At 39.8% G+C, this 18,597-nt stretch overlaps 1 protein-coding gene across 2 annotated transcripts in view; it reads right to left on the reverse strand.

Moving 5' to 3' along the window:
- Positions 1–7,493: 7,493 nt before the first annotated feature.
- The window catches only part of LOC103102548 (mucin-16-like), a 29,286-nt gene continuing 18,182 nt past the window's right edge, over positions 7,494–18,597 (reverse strand). The window contains exons 4-10 of one of the 2 annotated variants that reach the window (XM_056820639.1): positions 17,720–17,847; positions 17,524–17,591; positions 16,253–16,422; positions 15,464–15,502; positions 14,821–14,898; positions 12,611–12,727; positions 7,496–7,990 (exon numbers count right to left, since the gene is read on the reverse strand). In XM_056820639.1, the coding sequence (XP_056676617.1) occupies positions 7,758–7,990; positions 12,611–12,727; positions 14,821–14,898; positions 15,464–15,502; positions 16,253–16,422; positions 17,524–17,591; positions 17,720–17,847 (833 nt within the window). In that variant the 3' untranslated portion in view covers positions 7,496–7,757. Of the gene's footprint in view, positions 7,991–12,610; positions 12,728–14,820; positions 14,899–15,463; positions 15,503–16,252; positions 16,423–17,523; positions 17,592–17,719; positions 17,848–18,597 lie in introns of both variants that reach the window. The other variant, XM_056820640.1, reaches the window with a different exon arrangement.

Raw genomic sequence — 18,597 nt, forward strand, 5'->3', positions numbered from 1 at the left:
AAAAGTATTCATAGTTGTGCTCTTTGTGGTGGCAAATAATTGTAAAATGGGGGGGGGGGTAACGTGACCTTCAATTGGGGAATCGCTGAACAAATTGTGGTTTATGATGGTGATAGAATACTACACTGGACTGTAAGGAATGATGAACCAAAGGAATTCTATATCAAAGAAGAACTCCAGGAACTGTAGAAGAACTCCAGGAACTGATGCAGAGTGAAGTGAACAGAACCAAAAGAACATTATACACAGAAAATGAAACATTGTGAAACAATCCAATATAATGGACTTTGCTATTACAAGACAATCCCAATTCCCCTCTACATCGAGAGAAAGAACTGTGGGAGTAGAAACCCAGAAGAAAAACAAATGACAATCATTTGTTTATATAGATATACAATTGGAGGTTTGTATTTTAAAAGAGTATTATATTCCAAAAATGAATAATATGGAAGTGGTATCAGTGATAACATCTATATAACCCAGTGGAAGTGCTTATTAGATTTGTGATGGGGGAAGGAAGAGAGGAAGGAAAGAAAATGAAATACGTAAACAGAGAAATATTTTTAAAATAAAATTAATATGAAAAATTGAAAAAAATTTTCTACTTATAACTAAAAATGATTTTTATAAATTAAAGTTTATGGCAGGAACTAGGTATTAACCAATATCTTACACCCTATAGCAAGATAAGATCAAAATGAATATGTGATTTATATATAATGAGTGATACCATAACTAAATTTGGGGAACATAGAATAGTTTATCTTCCAGATCTATGAAGAAGGGAAGAATTTAAGACTGTAAGAGTAATGTGCAAAGAGGATGAGAAATGGAATGTTGAAGAGGACATGATTGATGGGTAAAGACTGTTGGAAGCAGAGTAACATGGCTGTAGAACAGGGATGGGGAAGAATGCCAGTGAAAAAAGGTGGGTTTTGAGACTTGATCTTGAGGTGAGAAGAGGTTTTCTTGCCTTGCTGGTGATCAGCCAACAGCCAGCTAAAAGATAGCCAGGAGTATCAGCTTTGGTACTTCTCAAGAAGAAATTTATACCTGCCTGACAGCGGAAGAGAGATTCAGATCCCATTGGACCTGTAGAGGCCTCAGACTCAACAGTACCCCACAGTCTAATAGCACCTGCCTTATCTTGCCTTCATCCCAAGATGAACTTTATCTTAAGGAGACACTGGGAAGGGGAGGTGAATTTCTGGTTTGCCCAAGGTATCCAGAAAGAAGGAACACTTAGGCTTTAGATATAGGGACACCACTAATCTCCACCTGAACTGCCCACTTCCAGATATCTTGTATTTATTAAACCAATTTAAGCCACAGTCAAATTGGAAGAAAGGGATTTATTCAAGGATCTTTGAGGAAGCTAATTCACAGAGGTTAGTGAACAGCCATTGCAAAAAAAAAATTCTGATCAGGACTACCCACTGAGTCATGAACTGAGGAGAGGCTTACAATTCTAAAAGACTGTGTTTATTAATTCTGGGGTAACCCTCTTATCACTCAATAGGGGAAACCTTCCCCTAACTTACTTATACCATGTGAGATTTAAAATAAGTTGTAGCCTTAAACTGTGGCATTTAAAATGTGGAGAGACAAGGAAAAACATTATGACTGCTCAAAATATGTTTTCCTACAGTGTCCTGTTTTAAATCAACTATAAGGTGGTCACCAGGGAATATATTCCCAATTTATTCAAATACCCGAGTCAACTGGGTTTACAGAGATTTTAATTAATAATACAATGAGTAATCAAAGAAAGAGAGAAAAAGGAAATAAGTATGAAGGGCCTTAAGCCAACATGGCCTAGACCTGAGTCTTGAGAGAGAAAGATCAGTCAGTCAGTCCTTTAACACTCACCACAAGGTCTGTCTAAGCAAGGATTCTAGTGACACCAGGCCAGCTCCATCTCAGCTGACTTCACCAGAGAGAATTCCAAAGGGCCTCTCTCCAGAGCCTCCAGAGGGACAGAGTCCCCTCAGAGGAGCTCCAGCCAGATCTCCTTAGAGATGGTCCTCCAAGAGCTTCCCTTCTCCAGAGCCTCTCTCAAGAGATTCTTCCCAAGCGATCCTCATCAGAGATCCTCCAAAAGGATTTCTCCAAAATGATATATCCTCAAGAGATTCTGCTTTTTCTTATATAGGGGTTTTTCTCCCATGTCACCTCCCCTAAGTCCCTACATCTACCAATCACTGTAGATGCTTTCCAAAGGACTGCCCATCTAAATTCCTGCTAAGTTGACCAATCTCCTCAGTAAGTCTGAATCAGAACAAAATGCTGCTCTGTCGACTAATCTCCTCAGTAAGTCTGAACCAGAGAAAACACAGCTGAGTCAACTAATCTCATCAAGAGAAAACTTGCCCAACCCTTTTAGGTACCTAGCATCCCATTGTATCAATTCTAAAAACAGGCCTGGCTCAAAGAACTCCTTGCATTATTATAAGCATGGGTCCAAGTACTTTCATTGTTTAGCAAGGAGTTTTCTCTCCTAAAGCAGTCTTAAGTATAGGTAGAATAGGGGTCCTCCCATAGCAAGGAGTTTTCTCCCCTAAAGCAGCCTTAAGTACGGTTGGAGTAGAAGTCCTCCCATTTCTGATCCTGGCGAGTTCTCACGTCAAAATGGAGAATGTTTCTCAGTAGGGAATTTGTTCCAATTAAGAATTCCCTGATGGGGAAATTTTTAACATTCACAAGTCTGAGAGATTTCAAGATTTACAACCAGCACATCACCCAGGGTCACCATTTCCAAGAGATATTCCTCAGCTATCATAGACCAGGAGAAGAGAGTGAGAGAGTACAACAAGAGCCATTCCACCTTGACTACTACCTTTCCTCACTCATCTCTCTTTAACAGCTCTCTTCAGATCAATAATTACTAGGCAAACAATAACCATGACAAGTGTAACAATCCACACCTGTGTATACACAAGGGAAATAATTAATCTGTAAGGATTGTCTTAGGAAAGAGCATGCTCAGACCTGCCCATGGCAAGAAAGGCATTGACCTTTGATCCCAGCATTCCTAAGGTTTAGGCACAAACTCAGGATTCTTTGTGCTCACCTGACTGAGACAATCCATGCCTCTGCCTTGTGGTAATTTACAACTGAACCAATGGCAATCCACTGTGTCTTCATTAATATGTATTAAGTCCCTTTGCATCACAATGGTAATAAATACAAGCATCTGACAGAGAAACAGCCCTTATTATCTTCACCTGTCCCTCTCCTTCCTGGAGCTTAGCCTCTGGCTAAGAACAGCTTTCTCATGGAATTTCCTCTATCTCTGTGAAACACCTTTCCTTCTTAATCTCCTATCCTCTAGCCAGAGTGGTCCCTACTTAGAGCATGGGCTCTAAGGGATCAGTGGCTTTTCTCACAGCTGATCTCAATACTCATTCCTAACTCCCGTGTTGTTGATTTAAGGTTATCTAACTGCCTCATGTCCTTTGAAGTTAGGTAGCTGGAGCTTGATCTGTGCAGCTTGCTCATTGGTAATATTGTATTGGTGTCTGCCTCCATTCTTATCCATCCCCTGGGCTTCAGCCCTTCCCCCAAGGGTCAATCTTCTATCTTTCCTTTCTTGTAAGGGCTGCTGGACAGCACCTTACAACAAGAAGAAACAAGAAACAGAAACTATTATAAGATATAACATGAATAATTTTGAATGGAATTTAAAGGGGAGATGCTTTGATCTGCATTTGATCAACTGTGAAAGTTGTAGCTACTCTCAGAAAGAGAGCAATCTGGGACAGCTCTGAAGGACTTTTGACCAAGAATGTTTTACACCTCTAGAGAAAGAAATGTGGGAGTCAGTTGCAGATCAAAGCATATTCCCTTTCACATTATTTTATGTACAGTTTATGTGGCTCTGGTTTTATATGAGTGTTCTCTTATAAAAATGACGAATATGGAATTATGTTTTACATGATAATACATGTATAATCCATTTCAAATTACTTACCATCTCTCCAAGAGGGGGACAGAAGGGAAGGGGGGAGAAAATTTGGACCTAATAATTTCAGAAAACATATATTGAAAATGGTTACTAGGTTTAATTAGGAAAATATCATATCTTTCAATTAAATTATTTTAAAGTTAATTTTTAAAAGATGAAAAGCATCATAGACTATTAAGCAACATGCCAATCAGATATGGCTTGATTTCTCATCAGCAATGCTGAATGACATACAGCTTCTCTAATAACATAGGTGATTTTCTAGTGGAAATAGGTGTCTGAACAAGGATTATTAAGAGCAATATAAATTAAGAGGGGAATATCAGTCACAATTTAATAAAAGGATGCTTTAGGGATTTTATGGTACATGGGACACACTTCCCCTTCCTTGAAGTTTCTTATCCAGGAAATGGCTTGATGGTCGCCCTCCAATCCTCACCTAAGATTATCTAAAGCAGTGGTTCTCAACCTTTCTAATGCCATGACTCCGTAATACAATTCCTCATGTTGCAGTCATCCAAAAATTATTTTGGTGGCTACTTCAAAACTATAATTTTGCTACAGTTATGATTCAGAATGCAAATACCTGATATGCATTATGTATTCTCATTGCTACATATTGAGAAGTTGAGAACTTTGCTGATCTAGAGACACTTGTCTCCTCATCTTCATCTCCATCATATCTAGAACTCCAAACATGACCTTGTCCACCAGGCTGATGGGCTGCCAGGAGCCATGTGGAGACAATAACATCAGAGAGGTCCAGTTTTTCAGTTCTGACCTCTGACCAATTCTAGGATCTCCTGGCTACAGAAGCTCGTGGAAACACTCAGAGGCCATACTAGAGTAGGACCAGTTCACAGGAATCACAGAGCTAATGTGTAGGAATCAATCCATAAACTCGTGACCAAGAAGCATCCCTGGTTGAAGAACAATGTCTCAGAAAGGACAAAAGTTAGAGGTAAATGACTGGATTCAGCATTTAATGGGTGGGCCAAGTGCAATCAATCACCAAAGGTCCAAGTGAATTATTAAGCTAAGATTAGGGAGGTGGTCATGAAATCATGCCTCAAAGGGAAGGTCCTAGAACCATTCTTTTCCTCTTGGCAAGTCAAGGCTGATAGAAATAAAGTGTTCTGCCCATATCTGCATCATCCACCTTCCCCAAGTTCACTGCTAAAGAGCAGAGCCTTTGGATCTGTCTCCATTCCTGACTCTTGACACCGGAAACTCTGTGGCTCGGACCATAAAAGTAATTAGGTGGCATAGTGGAGATAGTGCTTAGCCTGGAGTCAGGAAGACCTGAGTTCAAATCTGACCTAAGAACTCATTAGCTGTATGACCCTGGGAAAATCAAGCAGTCATTGCTTGCCTCTGTTTTTCTCATCTGAAAAATGGGGCTAACTATAAAACCCAACACTTAGGGTTGTTATGTGAATCAAATGAGATACTATTTCTATAAAAATAGTCACAGTGCCTGGCACATAGTAGGCATTACATAATTGCTCATTCCATTCCCCTTCACTTCTCCATAGGCAAGTTCAGTTGGTAGGTGTATAAGATACATTTTGAAGACAAATTTTTTTAATAAACTGAATCTCACAAATCTACTCATAAATTAGATCAAAGCAATCAATTAGTTGCCATCAACTAAGTGTTTATTATGTGTTCAGCCCTATCCTAAATACTGGAGATGTAAATAAAAATTTAAAAACACATCTCTACCCTTGGAGAGTTCATAGAAGGAACCTTCCCCAAAGTGGAAGCCATTCAATGTGAGGTGTCAGGGCTGACTTTTCCTGTTGACCTTGAATTACAGCATAATAGAGTCCTGGGTTCAAATCTCACCTCTGATGCTTTCTACTTTTGTGTCATGAGGCATGTCACTTAACTTCTCTGCACCTCACTTTTCCCATATGTAAAATGATGGGGTCCAGCTAGATGGCTATTGAGGGTCCCTTCCAGGCATATCTGGTCACCCTGAGATAATTACTTTACTTCTCCAGGCCTCAGTATCCACATCAGTAAAATGAGAGGCTATCCATAATACCTGATACTTCAAAGTTTCCTTCCAACTTTATACCTATGTTGATTATATAAAAGACCTTAGCAGTGGGAACCTCACTCCTACCTCTAAAACTCCTCTTCTCCAGGCTGTACAAAGAAAGCAATCAGAGGTTCAGAAGAGTTCTTGAGGATTGATCTCTAAAATAATTTCATGTTTCCTCTGTAAGACTGGGAAACAAGGCCCTAAAAAGGATAAACCTACAACACAAAGACAGAGAGGAGGTACCTACTTACCTGTGGGAATAACAGTAGACACAGGGGTCAGGGGGCTCCTCATCAGTGCTCCTGTGCTTCCTGGTCCTTCATGGCCTTGGGCATGTGTGACTGGCACCACACCAGCATCACCTCCTACAGGAAGAGAGAAGGGGAGACCAGAGCTCAGTCAAGTCATTATTAGAGGACTCCCAAAGGAAAGTACATTGTTGCTACTATCTGCTGAGACCAAAAATACATGGCTTCTCTGACTTTTCTCCACAGGATGAATAACCAAGTTTCCCCCTTCAAAGCACGGACTCACTGATGGACAACCTCCATATATGTTTGATTTAGTGGAATCAGAATCCATCAATAAGAAGAGGAGAATCACTTTAGCACAGGGATTGTGAAACTATCCTTGCATGGAGTTGAGGAAGCCTGGAGAGATGACACTAATTCAACAGATATGGAGCCAAGAAAAAGTCCCTACAGTGGCCCATTGGAAGGCTATAGACAGGAAGGACCTGGGAGGAAGACCCTTCTCCTTAGAAAGGCACAAACTGACCCTCCCTGGACAGACACTCCCCATTTCCTCCAAGGCCACACCCCAATTCCCTCCCTGGGAAGCTTATTTAAAATATGCTTATTTGGGAAGAGGCAGAAGTGGAAGGCACTTGATCAGAAACAGAGGCTGTGCCTGCCTTGACACTGCTGCCCTCTGTGGTTGTGTCAGGAGGACTGGGAGATGCTGTTGTGCAAACTTCCTGTGTGCTGGCTGGAGGCAGGGTAATAGCTGGAGTTGGTGTTGCCTGTGGGTTTCTCTCAGTCTATGGAGTCAGGCCGGCTGGCCCTGGGTCCTACAATGAAGTAGCAGCCTCAAGGGAAGCTGTGCTTGTGCAGGCTGTGGGAGTACTTAAGGCAGGAAAGGAGCCTGGCCCTGGGCTCAGAGATTCGTGGATAGGAGTGTGAGGTTCTGTTCCCAGGGAGGGTCCATCTCCTGTGGTGACATTATGGGGGGGGGGGAGTTTGGAGCCATTTGGACAGAGTTCCCCAGAGCCTGTGAGGATTTTGAACGTCCCGAGTCCCCAACCCCTCACGTTAGCACCTTGTCCTTGACAAGCACTTGCAAAACAAAAAGACTGACAGAAATTAGGATCTACTTTTGCTCCAGGGTGCATGGCCACCATGAGAAAGTATTAAATAAGAAGAGACTGATATGTAGATGGATCTGTCCTGTCATCTGGCCCTCAGATGAGATAGGGATCCAGGCTCAGACAAACTGCCTGACGGATACCTGCTCAGGTTAAATGGAAAATGAAGCAGTAATCATTTGTTAAGAATCAGCTACTCCATTCAGGGTTTTAGGTGCTGGGCATAGAAAAGCCTGTCCTCCAGTAGCTGACTTTTATCATAGTAAATTATATGTATACACACAAACTAACACAAGAAATGGACAAAATCCTCCATGAGCTCTTCATCCAAAGGCTGACATCTGGGCAGACAATAATGGGACAGAGGAAGTTGCCAGGTCTTACCACCTAATCACAAACTTTCCTGTTCTCGGACGATGAAGATGAGTCCATATCATATTTGAAAGCTGGAAAACAAGGGCCCAGAGCAAGGATGAATACCAGTATAATAGAAAGAAAAGAAATATTTTCTTACCCATGGCACCTGCAGTAGATTCACTGGTCACTGATGTCATGTCTCTTGCTGATCCGTGGTCTCGGATATGGGTGAAGGGCCCTACACCAATCTCACTCGCTAGAAGAATAAATGAGAACATAAATCTCAGACACAGGACTGGGGGTAGAAAGGGCAAGATTATATTTTATATATATATTATATTTATATATATTTTATATTTTATATATTATATCCCTTATATTTTGAAGGAAACTCCAAAATATCTGCTCTCTTTTCTTCATCGTTCATCGAACAGAGAATCTCTCTAGTATTCCCATTCTCTCATTTTTTTTAAAAACTCTTCTAATCTAATGACAGATTTCCTACTTCCCCATCTGGAAAAAACCTTCCTTTTATCCACCTGTCCCTGAGAGCTATAATCTCCTGTCTCTCTTCCCTTTAGTGACTGAAATCCTTGAGGAAGCTCTCTATAAAAGGTGCTTCCACTTTCCTTCTTTCTACTCTCGTTTTAACTACAGTCTGGTTTTCAACCTCATCGCTCAAGTGAAATTGCTCTCTCCAATGTTGTTAACAATCTCTTAATTGCAAAAATCTCTTAATGGCCCTTTCTTCATCCTCATTCTTCTGAAGCTTTCTGCAGTCTTTGATATCATCAACCCATTCTCTTTCATTTTCATAACACAACTCTCGTGGTTCTCCTTTAACTTGTATGACTACTCTCTTTGGTCTCATTTGCTGGATTCTTATCTAGGTCGTAAATGCTTAATGTAGGTGACCTACAAGACTTTGAGCTGGGCCCCTCTCTTCTTCTATGAGATTTCACTCAATATTCTACTAAACTCAGAAGATTTAACCATCATCTATATATTGATGATTCTCAAATCTGGTCATCCATCCCTTAATCTCTGTCATGACCTCCAGTCTTATGACTCCTATTGAACAAACTGCCTTTTGGAAATTTTGAACTGGGTTTCTTGTAGACATCTGAGCCTCAACATGTCCAAATCTTAACTCATTGCCTTCCCCTCAAAACCTTCAACTCTTTCTAAGTTCCCTTTGGCTGTCTAGGGTATCACGGTCCTCCCAAGCCATCCAAGCTCACAAGCCAAGTAATCATTATTTTTAAAAAGTCTTACTTTCTTCTTTAGTAGAAACTCTAAGTCAGAAAGGCAAAGGCTAGGCAACCAGGTCATTCATGACTGTTTAACCTCTCACCCACCATATCTAATGTGTTGACAAGATCTATAGGTTATGCTTTCATCACATCTCTCCCATATTCTCTGTCTCTCATATAACCCTGTAAGTACACTGGTATAGGCCTCCCTTACCTCATGCCTTAACAATTGTAGTAGTTTTCTATTTGGTCTCCCTATCCTAAGTGCCATCCAACTCCAGTCCATCTTCCATTCAACTGCGAAAGTGCTTTTCCTAAAACCTAGGTCTGACCATGTCATCGTCCTACTCAGTAAACTTCAAAAACTCCCTATTGCTTTAAAGATAAAATAAAAACCCCATTTAGCAATCAATGTGCTTCTTAACCTTCCCCTTTTTTACTATTCTCCTTAGATTTTATTCCTCCTCCTCCTATAACATTCACCTTTCCTTGCACTGACTTTGCTATCTCAATTCAACTTTGGCCATACCAAATTGAAAATATGGCCACTAGGTTGCACCCAATTACTTGGGAGTGGGGTTTGGGGGAGGATAGAGAATGTCTTTTCAAGACATTAGCTCACAATACAGAGGGGCCACTCTCAAGTAATGCTCTGCTCTGTAAACACAACTGCTGCAATTTTTTATGAATATATATATATATATATATCCAAATGTCATGTTGTAATATTTGATCTTTGGAAGAAAAATCTGGAATACTTTCCTCATTTCCCTGAGTTTCTTCAAGTCCCTGCTAAGAGCTCCTCTGCTTCTTAGGTGATCCTTCTAAATTCTAGTGCCCTACTTCTCTTGATTATTTCCAATTGATCTTGTTTTTAGATTGTGTGCACATTGTTGTTGTTGGCATATTGTCTCTCCAATTAGACTGTAAGCTTCTTAAGACTAAGGGTGCCTTTCTTCCTATCCCCTGTGCTTTGCAGAGTGTGGGGAAACAGAGCAGAAACAATGAATGGTTATCAACTCACTGACACTGACATTGCCTAAGGAAATTTTCCCTGTGTAGCTATTATTCTACAGGCTCCATATATGTTAGACTCAATACTAATCACCACAGAAGGGTCCTTGTAGCTCAAGGACCTGCAGCAGAGTGTGCAACTATAGAGAGATGAGGGATCCTGAAATGCATTTACTCACCCAACTGACACAACAAGGTCTTAAGTGTACCAAAAAAAAAAGAAGAAGAAGAAGAAGAAGCTCTAAGAGGGAAATGGAAGGGAAAGTGATTTCCCCTGAGATGTTAAGCTCTCCTCCCTGGACACATCTGACCCCCATCCTGCAGGGCTAAAGAGGAAGCCTGCTTCAAACATTCTTCCTTAGGAACAGGATAGAGCTAACAGGCACATGAGCAAAAAGAGAAGTTGTCTCTGCCCTAGCGCTGCTGCCTTCTGTACTGTGGGAGCTGGCTCAGAGAAGCTGATGTCCAGCTTTCCTTTGTGCTAGCTGGAGTCAGGATGATAGCGAGAGTTGATGTTTCTCCTGAACTCCTCTCAGACTCTACAGTCAGGCTGGCTAACCTGGGGTTCTCCAATGAGGAGGTAGCCCCAGGTGAGCCTGTGCTTGTGGAGGCTGCCCAAAAGGTAAAGGCAGAATGAGGCTTGGCCACATCGAGTTCCTTTCACCAAGGACTCTTTCACCAATAGGGTGGCTTGTTTCCCCCTTTGATGAGTGCCTGGCAGTCCAGGAAGGTGAACTTGATTCAGTCTCCATATCCATGCTATAGAAGCAGTGATGTTTGACAGCAGAAGATCCTGGTCACCACAGCACTGATCTTCACTACTGAAGCAATGCTGGCCTCCAGGGTAGCTGTGTTCTGATTTTCAGAATCCTGGCCAGCTTTCCCTGGTGCTCAAACAGTGACTTCAGAAAACATTTTGGAAACAAAGGTACCTAAGCTAGTCTGTACTTCCATTGAGTTCTCAAGTCACTTAAATTCTGCCTCATTTTCTCAATTATAAAATGAGGATAATAATAGCACCTCCCTCCAGAACTTGGTACTTAGTTGATGCTTAATTTATCCTTTCTTCTCTACTCCTAACTCCTCTTACTCCCCACTCCCCCTGTACCACCATTGCTTCTCAGATCTCAAAACTCAGTAACCAATAAAGGGGGCCCAGGATAGACACCACATCAAGGCATAAGATGAAAGGTAAGCATGAATATATTGATGATAATACAATGTAACACTTTCAGATTTGCAAAGTACTTTTTTATCTTTTTACTTATTTTATTTTATTTTATATATATAACATATATAAATATATTTATAAAAAATTTTATTTTATTTATTTTTTATCAAAGTACAAATTTTATCTTATTTGTATAAAGTCAATCAACAAACACTTATTAAGCACCTATGCTAAGCCAGGCATGGTTCTTAGTATTGAAAACTTGGAGTCAAAAATAAAACATCCCCTGCCCTGGAGAAGCTTACAGTCTACCAGGAGCGTTTGTTTAAACAATGAGTCCTCATGGACTTAGAAATTAGTCCTAGGAAAGGAAAAGAACACAGACTTTACCTGTTTACATTTTAAAATCCTCTCTTTAGATTTTTATATCAACTCCCTTGCCTTCTCCTTATTCGAGCCGATTCAGGCAATTGGGATTAAATGATTTTCCCAGTGTCACACAGCTTGCAAATATCTGAGGTCAGATTTCACTCTAAGATTATCGATTCTCCAGGTCTGGATCTCTTCCACTGAACCAGCCAGCTGCCCCAGTCTCTTTAGCTTTTAAGCTCTCCACTAATGCTATCCCCCCCTCCAGACAGAGAACTGATGAATTCTGAGTGCAGACTAAAGTAGATATTTTAATTTCTTTATTTTAGTTGGGTTTTTCCCCACAACATAGTTAATGTTGAAATGTTTTGCATGACTTCACATGGATAATGAATATCATATCTCTTACCTTCTCAATGGGGGAGAGAGGTAAAAGTTGTTTTATTTTAAACCTTTGCCTAGTTTAATTCCTTCAATTTCTTTTTCTCCCCTCATTCCCAAACCTATAATTCCTAAAATGATATTAAACAATAGTGATGATAGAGAACATCCTTGCTTCACCCCTAATTTTATTGGGAAAGCTTCTAAGTTATCCCCATTACAGATGACCTTTGCTGATGGTTTTAGGTACTATTTGTCACTTATTTTTTTATTTGTTTATTACATTGGAGGGGACAGGTATAAAATTTATGTATCATATATAATATGTGATACATATTATGAATTTATATGTTTTATAAATTAACAAAATTATTTTTAGAAGAGCTATTCCCCCGTTGAGAAATAATAAAAGAAAATGAATAGGCTATTATATGTATACACCCAAACAAACAAAAGGCAAAATCCCCCATGAGATCTTCATCCAAAGGCTGCTATCACAGCCTATGTTAGGGCAGAAAGTAATAGGCCAGAGGAAATTGTCAAATCTTACAACCTAATGACAAACTTCCCCCATCAGTGATTGTCCTGTTCTCAGACTATGAAGATGACTCCATATCTCAAAATTGAAAACAAGTGCCCAAAGCAAGGATAAAAACCAGTATAATGTAAAGAAAATACATTTTCTTACCTATAGCATATACAGTGGATTCCCGGATCAGGAGGCCACTAGTCAGTGATGTCATGATTTTTCCTGGTTCTCCATGGTCGGCGATATGGGTGACAGCTCCTACACCAGCCTCACTTCCTAGAAGAATAAATCACAACATATATCTCAGCCACAGGAGTGGGCGTAGAAAGAAAAATATGTTATCCCTATATATTCTGAAGGAAATGCCAAAATATGTGCTCTCTTTCCTTCATCCTTCACCCAGCAGAGAATCTCTCTAGTATTCCCATTGTTTCATTTTGTTTTCAAACTCTCCTCATCTACTGGCAGCTTTCCTTCAACCCCAAATGAAAAACAGCCTTCATTTTATCCACCTGTCCCTGATAGCTATAATTTCCCATCTCTCTTCCCGTTTGTGACTGAAATTTTTGAAAATGCTACCTATAAAAGGTGCTTCTACTTCCCTTCATCTTACTCTCTTTTTTTAACTACAGTCTGGTTTTCAACTTCATCATTCAAATGAAATTGCAAAAATCTCTTAATGACCTTCTTCTTAATCTTCATTCTTCTTAAGCTCTCTGCACTCCTTGATACCTAATTATCTAATTTTGATAACAAAACTCTCCTGGTTGTCCTAGGACTTCTCTAATTATCCTGTTTTAGTCTCATTTGCTGGATTCTTACTTAATTAAGTCCTTAGTGTAGGTGCCCTATAAAGTTTTGAACTGGGCCCTTCTTCTCTTCTTCTATGGGATTTCACTCAGTGCTCATAAACTCACATAAATTTATCTATCATCTCTTTTCTGATGAGTCTCAAATCAGGTCATCCATCCTTAATCTTTGTGGTGACCTCCAGATTTACAACTCCTATGGGACAAATGCCTGTTGGAAATTTTGAATGGGGCATCTTGAAGAAATCTTAAACTCAACATGTCCAAAACTCCCTCAAAACTTTCTGACTCTTTCTAAACTTCCCAGTGGCTATCCAGGGTATCACTCTCCTCCCAAATCACCCAGGCTCACAAGCCTGGTCATCATTCTTTTCAAATAAAACCCTTACTTTCTGCTTTATTAGCAAATCTAAGACAGAAGGGCAAGGACTAGACAGCTAGGTCATTCCTGACTGCTCACCCTCCAACCCACCATATCCAATCTGTTGACAAGATCTATAGATTTTGCTTTCATCACATTTCTCCTAAATTCCCTGTCTCTTATACTTCCTTCATCACCTTATGCCTCAACTACTGCAGGAGTTTTCTGGTCCCTGTCCCAAGTCCCATCCCATTCCACTTGCTCCTCCATTCAATGGCCAAAGTGATTTTCCTAAAACCCATATCTAATCATGTCATTGTCCTATTCAAGAAACTCTAATAAGTCCCAATTGCTTCAAGGATAAAATACAAAATCCCATTTGCATTTCTGTAAATATTCATCCATTTCCACTAGATAGTCCACTAGAATACTCTTATTTTCATATACTTGTGTAAAATAGCTACTATTGAATACTTTAATTTCCTCTTCATGTATGGTGAAGTCATGTTTCATAAACTTTTCATACTGGTAGTTTGATTTTCTTCTTTACCTTTTGAATCAAATTAACCAAAGTTCTATGCTATATGGAGCAGGTGTTTTGTTTGTTTGTTTCATAAAACCAAATCCTAGTTTATTAGTTCAGTAGCTCTCTTATTTTCAATTTCATCAATTTCTCCTTTGATTTTTAGGATTTCCAATTTGAACTTTATTAAGAGATTTCTGATTTCTTCTTTTTATACTTGTTTTAGTTGCATGAACAAAGATCTGATTTTCTCTATCTTATTAATATAAGGCATTTACATTTTATATCACAGCCTCAACCCATCTCTCTCTTCAAGGTAATTGGATGTTGTTCCTCCTCTTACTTTGTATAATTTTAATATGTCCTCCATTTGTTGGCTATGGGAGACTTCATCTCCCATAGCTATGACATTGCACCAGCTATCTTCTATACCTGTAATGCTCTCCCCTTCCTCCCCTCCAACTCAGAGACACCCCCCCTTTAAAGGTCAAGATTGAGCTCCAGCACCACCTTCTACATGAAACCTTTCATGATTTCCCACATTCTTCCTCCCTACCTGCCTTGTTAATTGTATTTGTTCTCAGTTTATAATCAACATAGATTCATCTCTGTAGTTGTTAGCCTTGTTAGAATACATGGACCTTGGAAGAAGGTATTATTTCATTCTTTGTCATACCTGACACCTGAGAATGTGTCTCTCCTGCCCTCTCCAATTCCTGTTTCATGTCTTTATGGGTTTTAGATTTAATTGAACCTTTCCAGGGAAGAAAAACCAGAAGATAAGTTAAGAATAGTTTATTCCTACCTGTAATGCCAGAGGATCATGAGAACTGAGCAAGACACTAAGGTTTGAGAGAGTGTAATAATTGAAGAAGCAGAGGATAAAAACATTATTAATGAAAACTATTGGGCAACTTTGGTGAATGAAGAATATAAGGAAGAGCCACAAGACTCTCTGGAATGTTGGGAGATCCCCTCATTGTATCAGATTAGAAAAACCACAAGGTCTGACTCTTAATTTTGAACAAGAAAGAGATAGGGACAGCCTGCTTTCCCAGGCCCCTGGGATAATTTTCCCTTTTGAACTATTTATATATATTTTGAGTAGCAAAAAGAAAATAGAAAAATGAGTAAATGGAGTCTAAACTTTAGCCATATCTAATAGTGTATCTAATTCTGAATCCCTACAACACTTTTAATCCTCTGCCTTATATTACTCCCTTACAAAAAGATAAAAAATCTTTCATTGTAGTGTCCCATTAAAGAGAGAGAGATATAAATATAGATATAAATAGACAATAAAGAAATCTAAAACTTACTCTTTGTGGATCTGATTCCTGGGAGCTTATGTTGATACCCTGTAGTTTCAGAATGGAAAAGAAAAGAAGAAAGAAAAATTCAGAGGGAACAAGTGTTGGAGATAAGGTGAGGGCAGGGAAGGACAAGGCAAGGAACAGCAGATGAAAGGAGGGAAGACAAGAAGAGAATAGCAGAGGAAAAAAAGAGAATAGGACAGAAGAGACATAAACACAAGATTTTGGGAAAGATACAGAAAAGAAAGGCCAAAAAAGAAAGAAAAGAAAGGGAGAAAAGATAGAAGAAATATATAAAGTTGACAGAGAGAGAGAGAGAGAGAGAGAGAGAGAGAGAGAGAGAGAGAGAGAGAGAGAGAGAGAGAGAGAGAGAGAGAGAGAGGGGGAGAGAAGGAGAGAGAGGGAAGGAAAGATAGAGGTGGGAGAGGGAGGAAGAGAGTTTGAGTAGGGTATCTCTCTTTGTGGGCAAAGGGTTAAAGGAGTAATGGAGAGGAGTTGGTTTGGGGCCCATAGGGGGGAAATGGTGATTCAGCATTCAAGAAGGGATTTATGGCATACTTCATTGTTGAAGGAGTCTAAAAACAATCAAGTCTCTTCTGATCTTGAGAAGTGAGCTCCCCATGTCTTCATAGTTTGTCACCACTTTGAGGGCCAGGGCTCCCAGGAGTGAGAGAGAAACCATGAAAACAAAGGAGACCCAAAAGGAAAGAAGAATTTGGGGCAGGTGAGTTGTTTTCTGGAAAGGGAACCACCCAGAGAAAGAGAGGCATATATCCCAAAAGTCAAGCTATTTACCATTCACAATGAGGCTATCATTGTCTATAACCAGGTGTTTTAGCTTTCTTGTACAGAGCTGTTCAGTCAGCTCCCAGTAAACCACCTTTTTGTCCAGGACATGGTTGGAGGAGTCCTTCTTGAAACTGCAGACTATATCCACTCCGGTTGCTATCCTGTTCCTCAGAGACCTGGAAATTAATGGTTCAGACAAGTGGTTTCAAACAGTACTTCCTAGGAGTCACATGAGCTATATTAAGGGTAGTTCCAAACTGATTTTAATGTGCTAGCTTATTAATTTAAAAAGTTATATATGTATGTATGTATGCATGTATGTATATGTTTTTCTGAGCCAAAATGCAGGCAATAGGGACCGTGATGATGTATAATTTAGTGGCTTCAGAAATTTCCTTTTGAGTTGGACACCACTGGTTTAGTTTCTGAAATTAGTTATTCAGAGAACACTCTTGAGAGAAGTGGCTGACTTGGAATAAAGGTTTAGAGATGATTGTAGATTTAAAGTTGAAAAGGACATGGGAAGCCATCAAATATAGCCCTCTCAGTTTATAGAGGAAAGAAATGGAGGCTAAGGCAGATTATGTGACTTGCATAGCATCACACATCTGGTAAGTGAGAGAAAATTTGAACTTGTTCTTTCTGATTCCACACTTAGCACTTTATCCACAACAAGGAAATTGGCAGCGCTCTGTAACATCACTCATTTGTATGTTTACAAGTGTCTGTGGGGTCCGATTATTTTCAGTATTTCTTTAGAGTAGTGGAAAGAACAATGAATTTAAAATCAAAGATCAAGTGTTCAAATTCTGACTATTTTTGACCTGGGGAAAGTTATTGGGATCTCCTTGGGTCTTCATTTTTTCATCTGTAAATGAAGAGAATGGTCCAGATAACCTCTACTGTCCCTTCCAGCTTGGTGCCTATATGATTCTAGAGAAAGGTAATGTTGATATGTATTAATCAATCATTTTCTAAGCACTCATTTGGTGCCTCCTATGTTATTCCTTTCATGTGGCGTTATAAAGTGAAAACAGTTGCAAACTTATCTATGGAAAGCGTAATGGGGAAAGGATATTTTTCTACCTGAGAAAGAGTATAAGGAGTGTAAAATATTTTAAAGGCTTCTTGGTTGGAAGATTTTATCCATTACAGCTTGGGAAAGAAGGAATTTCTATTAAGAAGCAGAAGAAGAAACCAGCCTGGGCATCATCTGAGTGAAATGGAAATTGCTGGTCCCTAATATCTGAGCTGATGATGTCTTGAAGGATTCTCACCTCAGTGAAAGGTCACTGCATCCAGAATACTGAGAGCCAATCCTGCTGCTTCCAAACAATACCTTGAGCTGGAAACAAAAGAAGAGAAGGGAACTTCTGTGTGCCTGGCTAGGGCAAGCCTAAATACACAGGGCTAAGGAAGGTAGCATGGGACAGAGGACAGAGGAGGTAGAAGGGAATGGCAGTAGAATCTCACCAAGATTTGCAGGATATGCTCAGCAGCCTTGAATGTTCTGGAGTCCTTTTGATTCATCTTTGTTGTGTAAAACATGTTGGTAATAGTGAAGCTGAGTGTGAAGTTCTTGTAGTAAGAGCTCCATGATACTGTACAAAAGGAAAGGTATCCCATTGGCTGAGCCTTGCAAATGTTATTCAAATGAGAGAAAATGCTTTGTAAATCTTCAAGTTCTATCTAAAAGCTAGTTATTGTGAAGATCATTACAATGATCATCATCATTATTCCAGGTGACACTGTTCAAGTCCTTCCTCAGAGGAAAACTCAGCAAAATGAACCCACTAATGAAATTTTGAGGATCCCTCCAGCCATACACAATTTTTCTAGCAGTGTTAAAATTGTGGACTTGGAGTTAGAAGACTGAGGGAAGCTGACAAATCCTCACTGTCTGACAAAGTCACAGTTTGGGAGATGGGGGCTGGCAAGGCAGCTCCCTGAAAATGAGGCCCCCACTGATCCCTCTCAGTGACTTCACTCTCTCTCCAACTTCCCTCATTACAATGGTCTTGTTAAGATTACTGTCTCCTCCCTAATACAGGAGAAATAATATGAGAGCAAATACCTATAGGATTAACACACATATATCCCATACATAATCCCCCAGATTATTACCCTAAAAGTTTACATTCACAGAATTAAAACCTAAAGATCATTACCCCCCTTCCTTTTCCTCTCCACAGAGTTACATTCACTTCTATTACAAGCCAGGCAATCCAAGAACATCAATAGCCTTCAAGACACACTCCACTGCAGATAGAAACCAAGCAACATTGCCAGGTGCTTTAAAGTAACACAAAAAATTGAACATGTAAATTGAAGGAAACCCCAAATCTGGTCTG

The sequence above is a fragment of the Monodelphis domestica genome, chromosome 3 (assembly GCF_027887165.1).
Source record: "Monodelphis domestica isolate mMonDom1 chromosome 3, mMonDom1.pri, whole genome shotgun sequence".
Lineage (NCBI taxonomy): Eukaryota > Metazoa > Chordata > Mammalia > Didelphimorphia > Didelphidae > Monodelphis > Monodelphis domestica.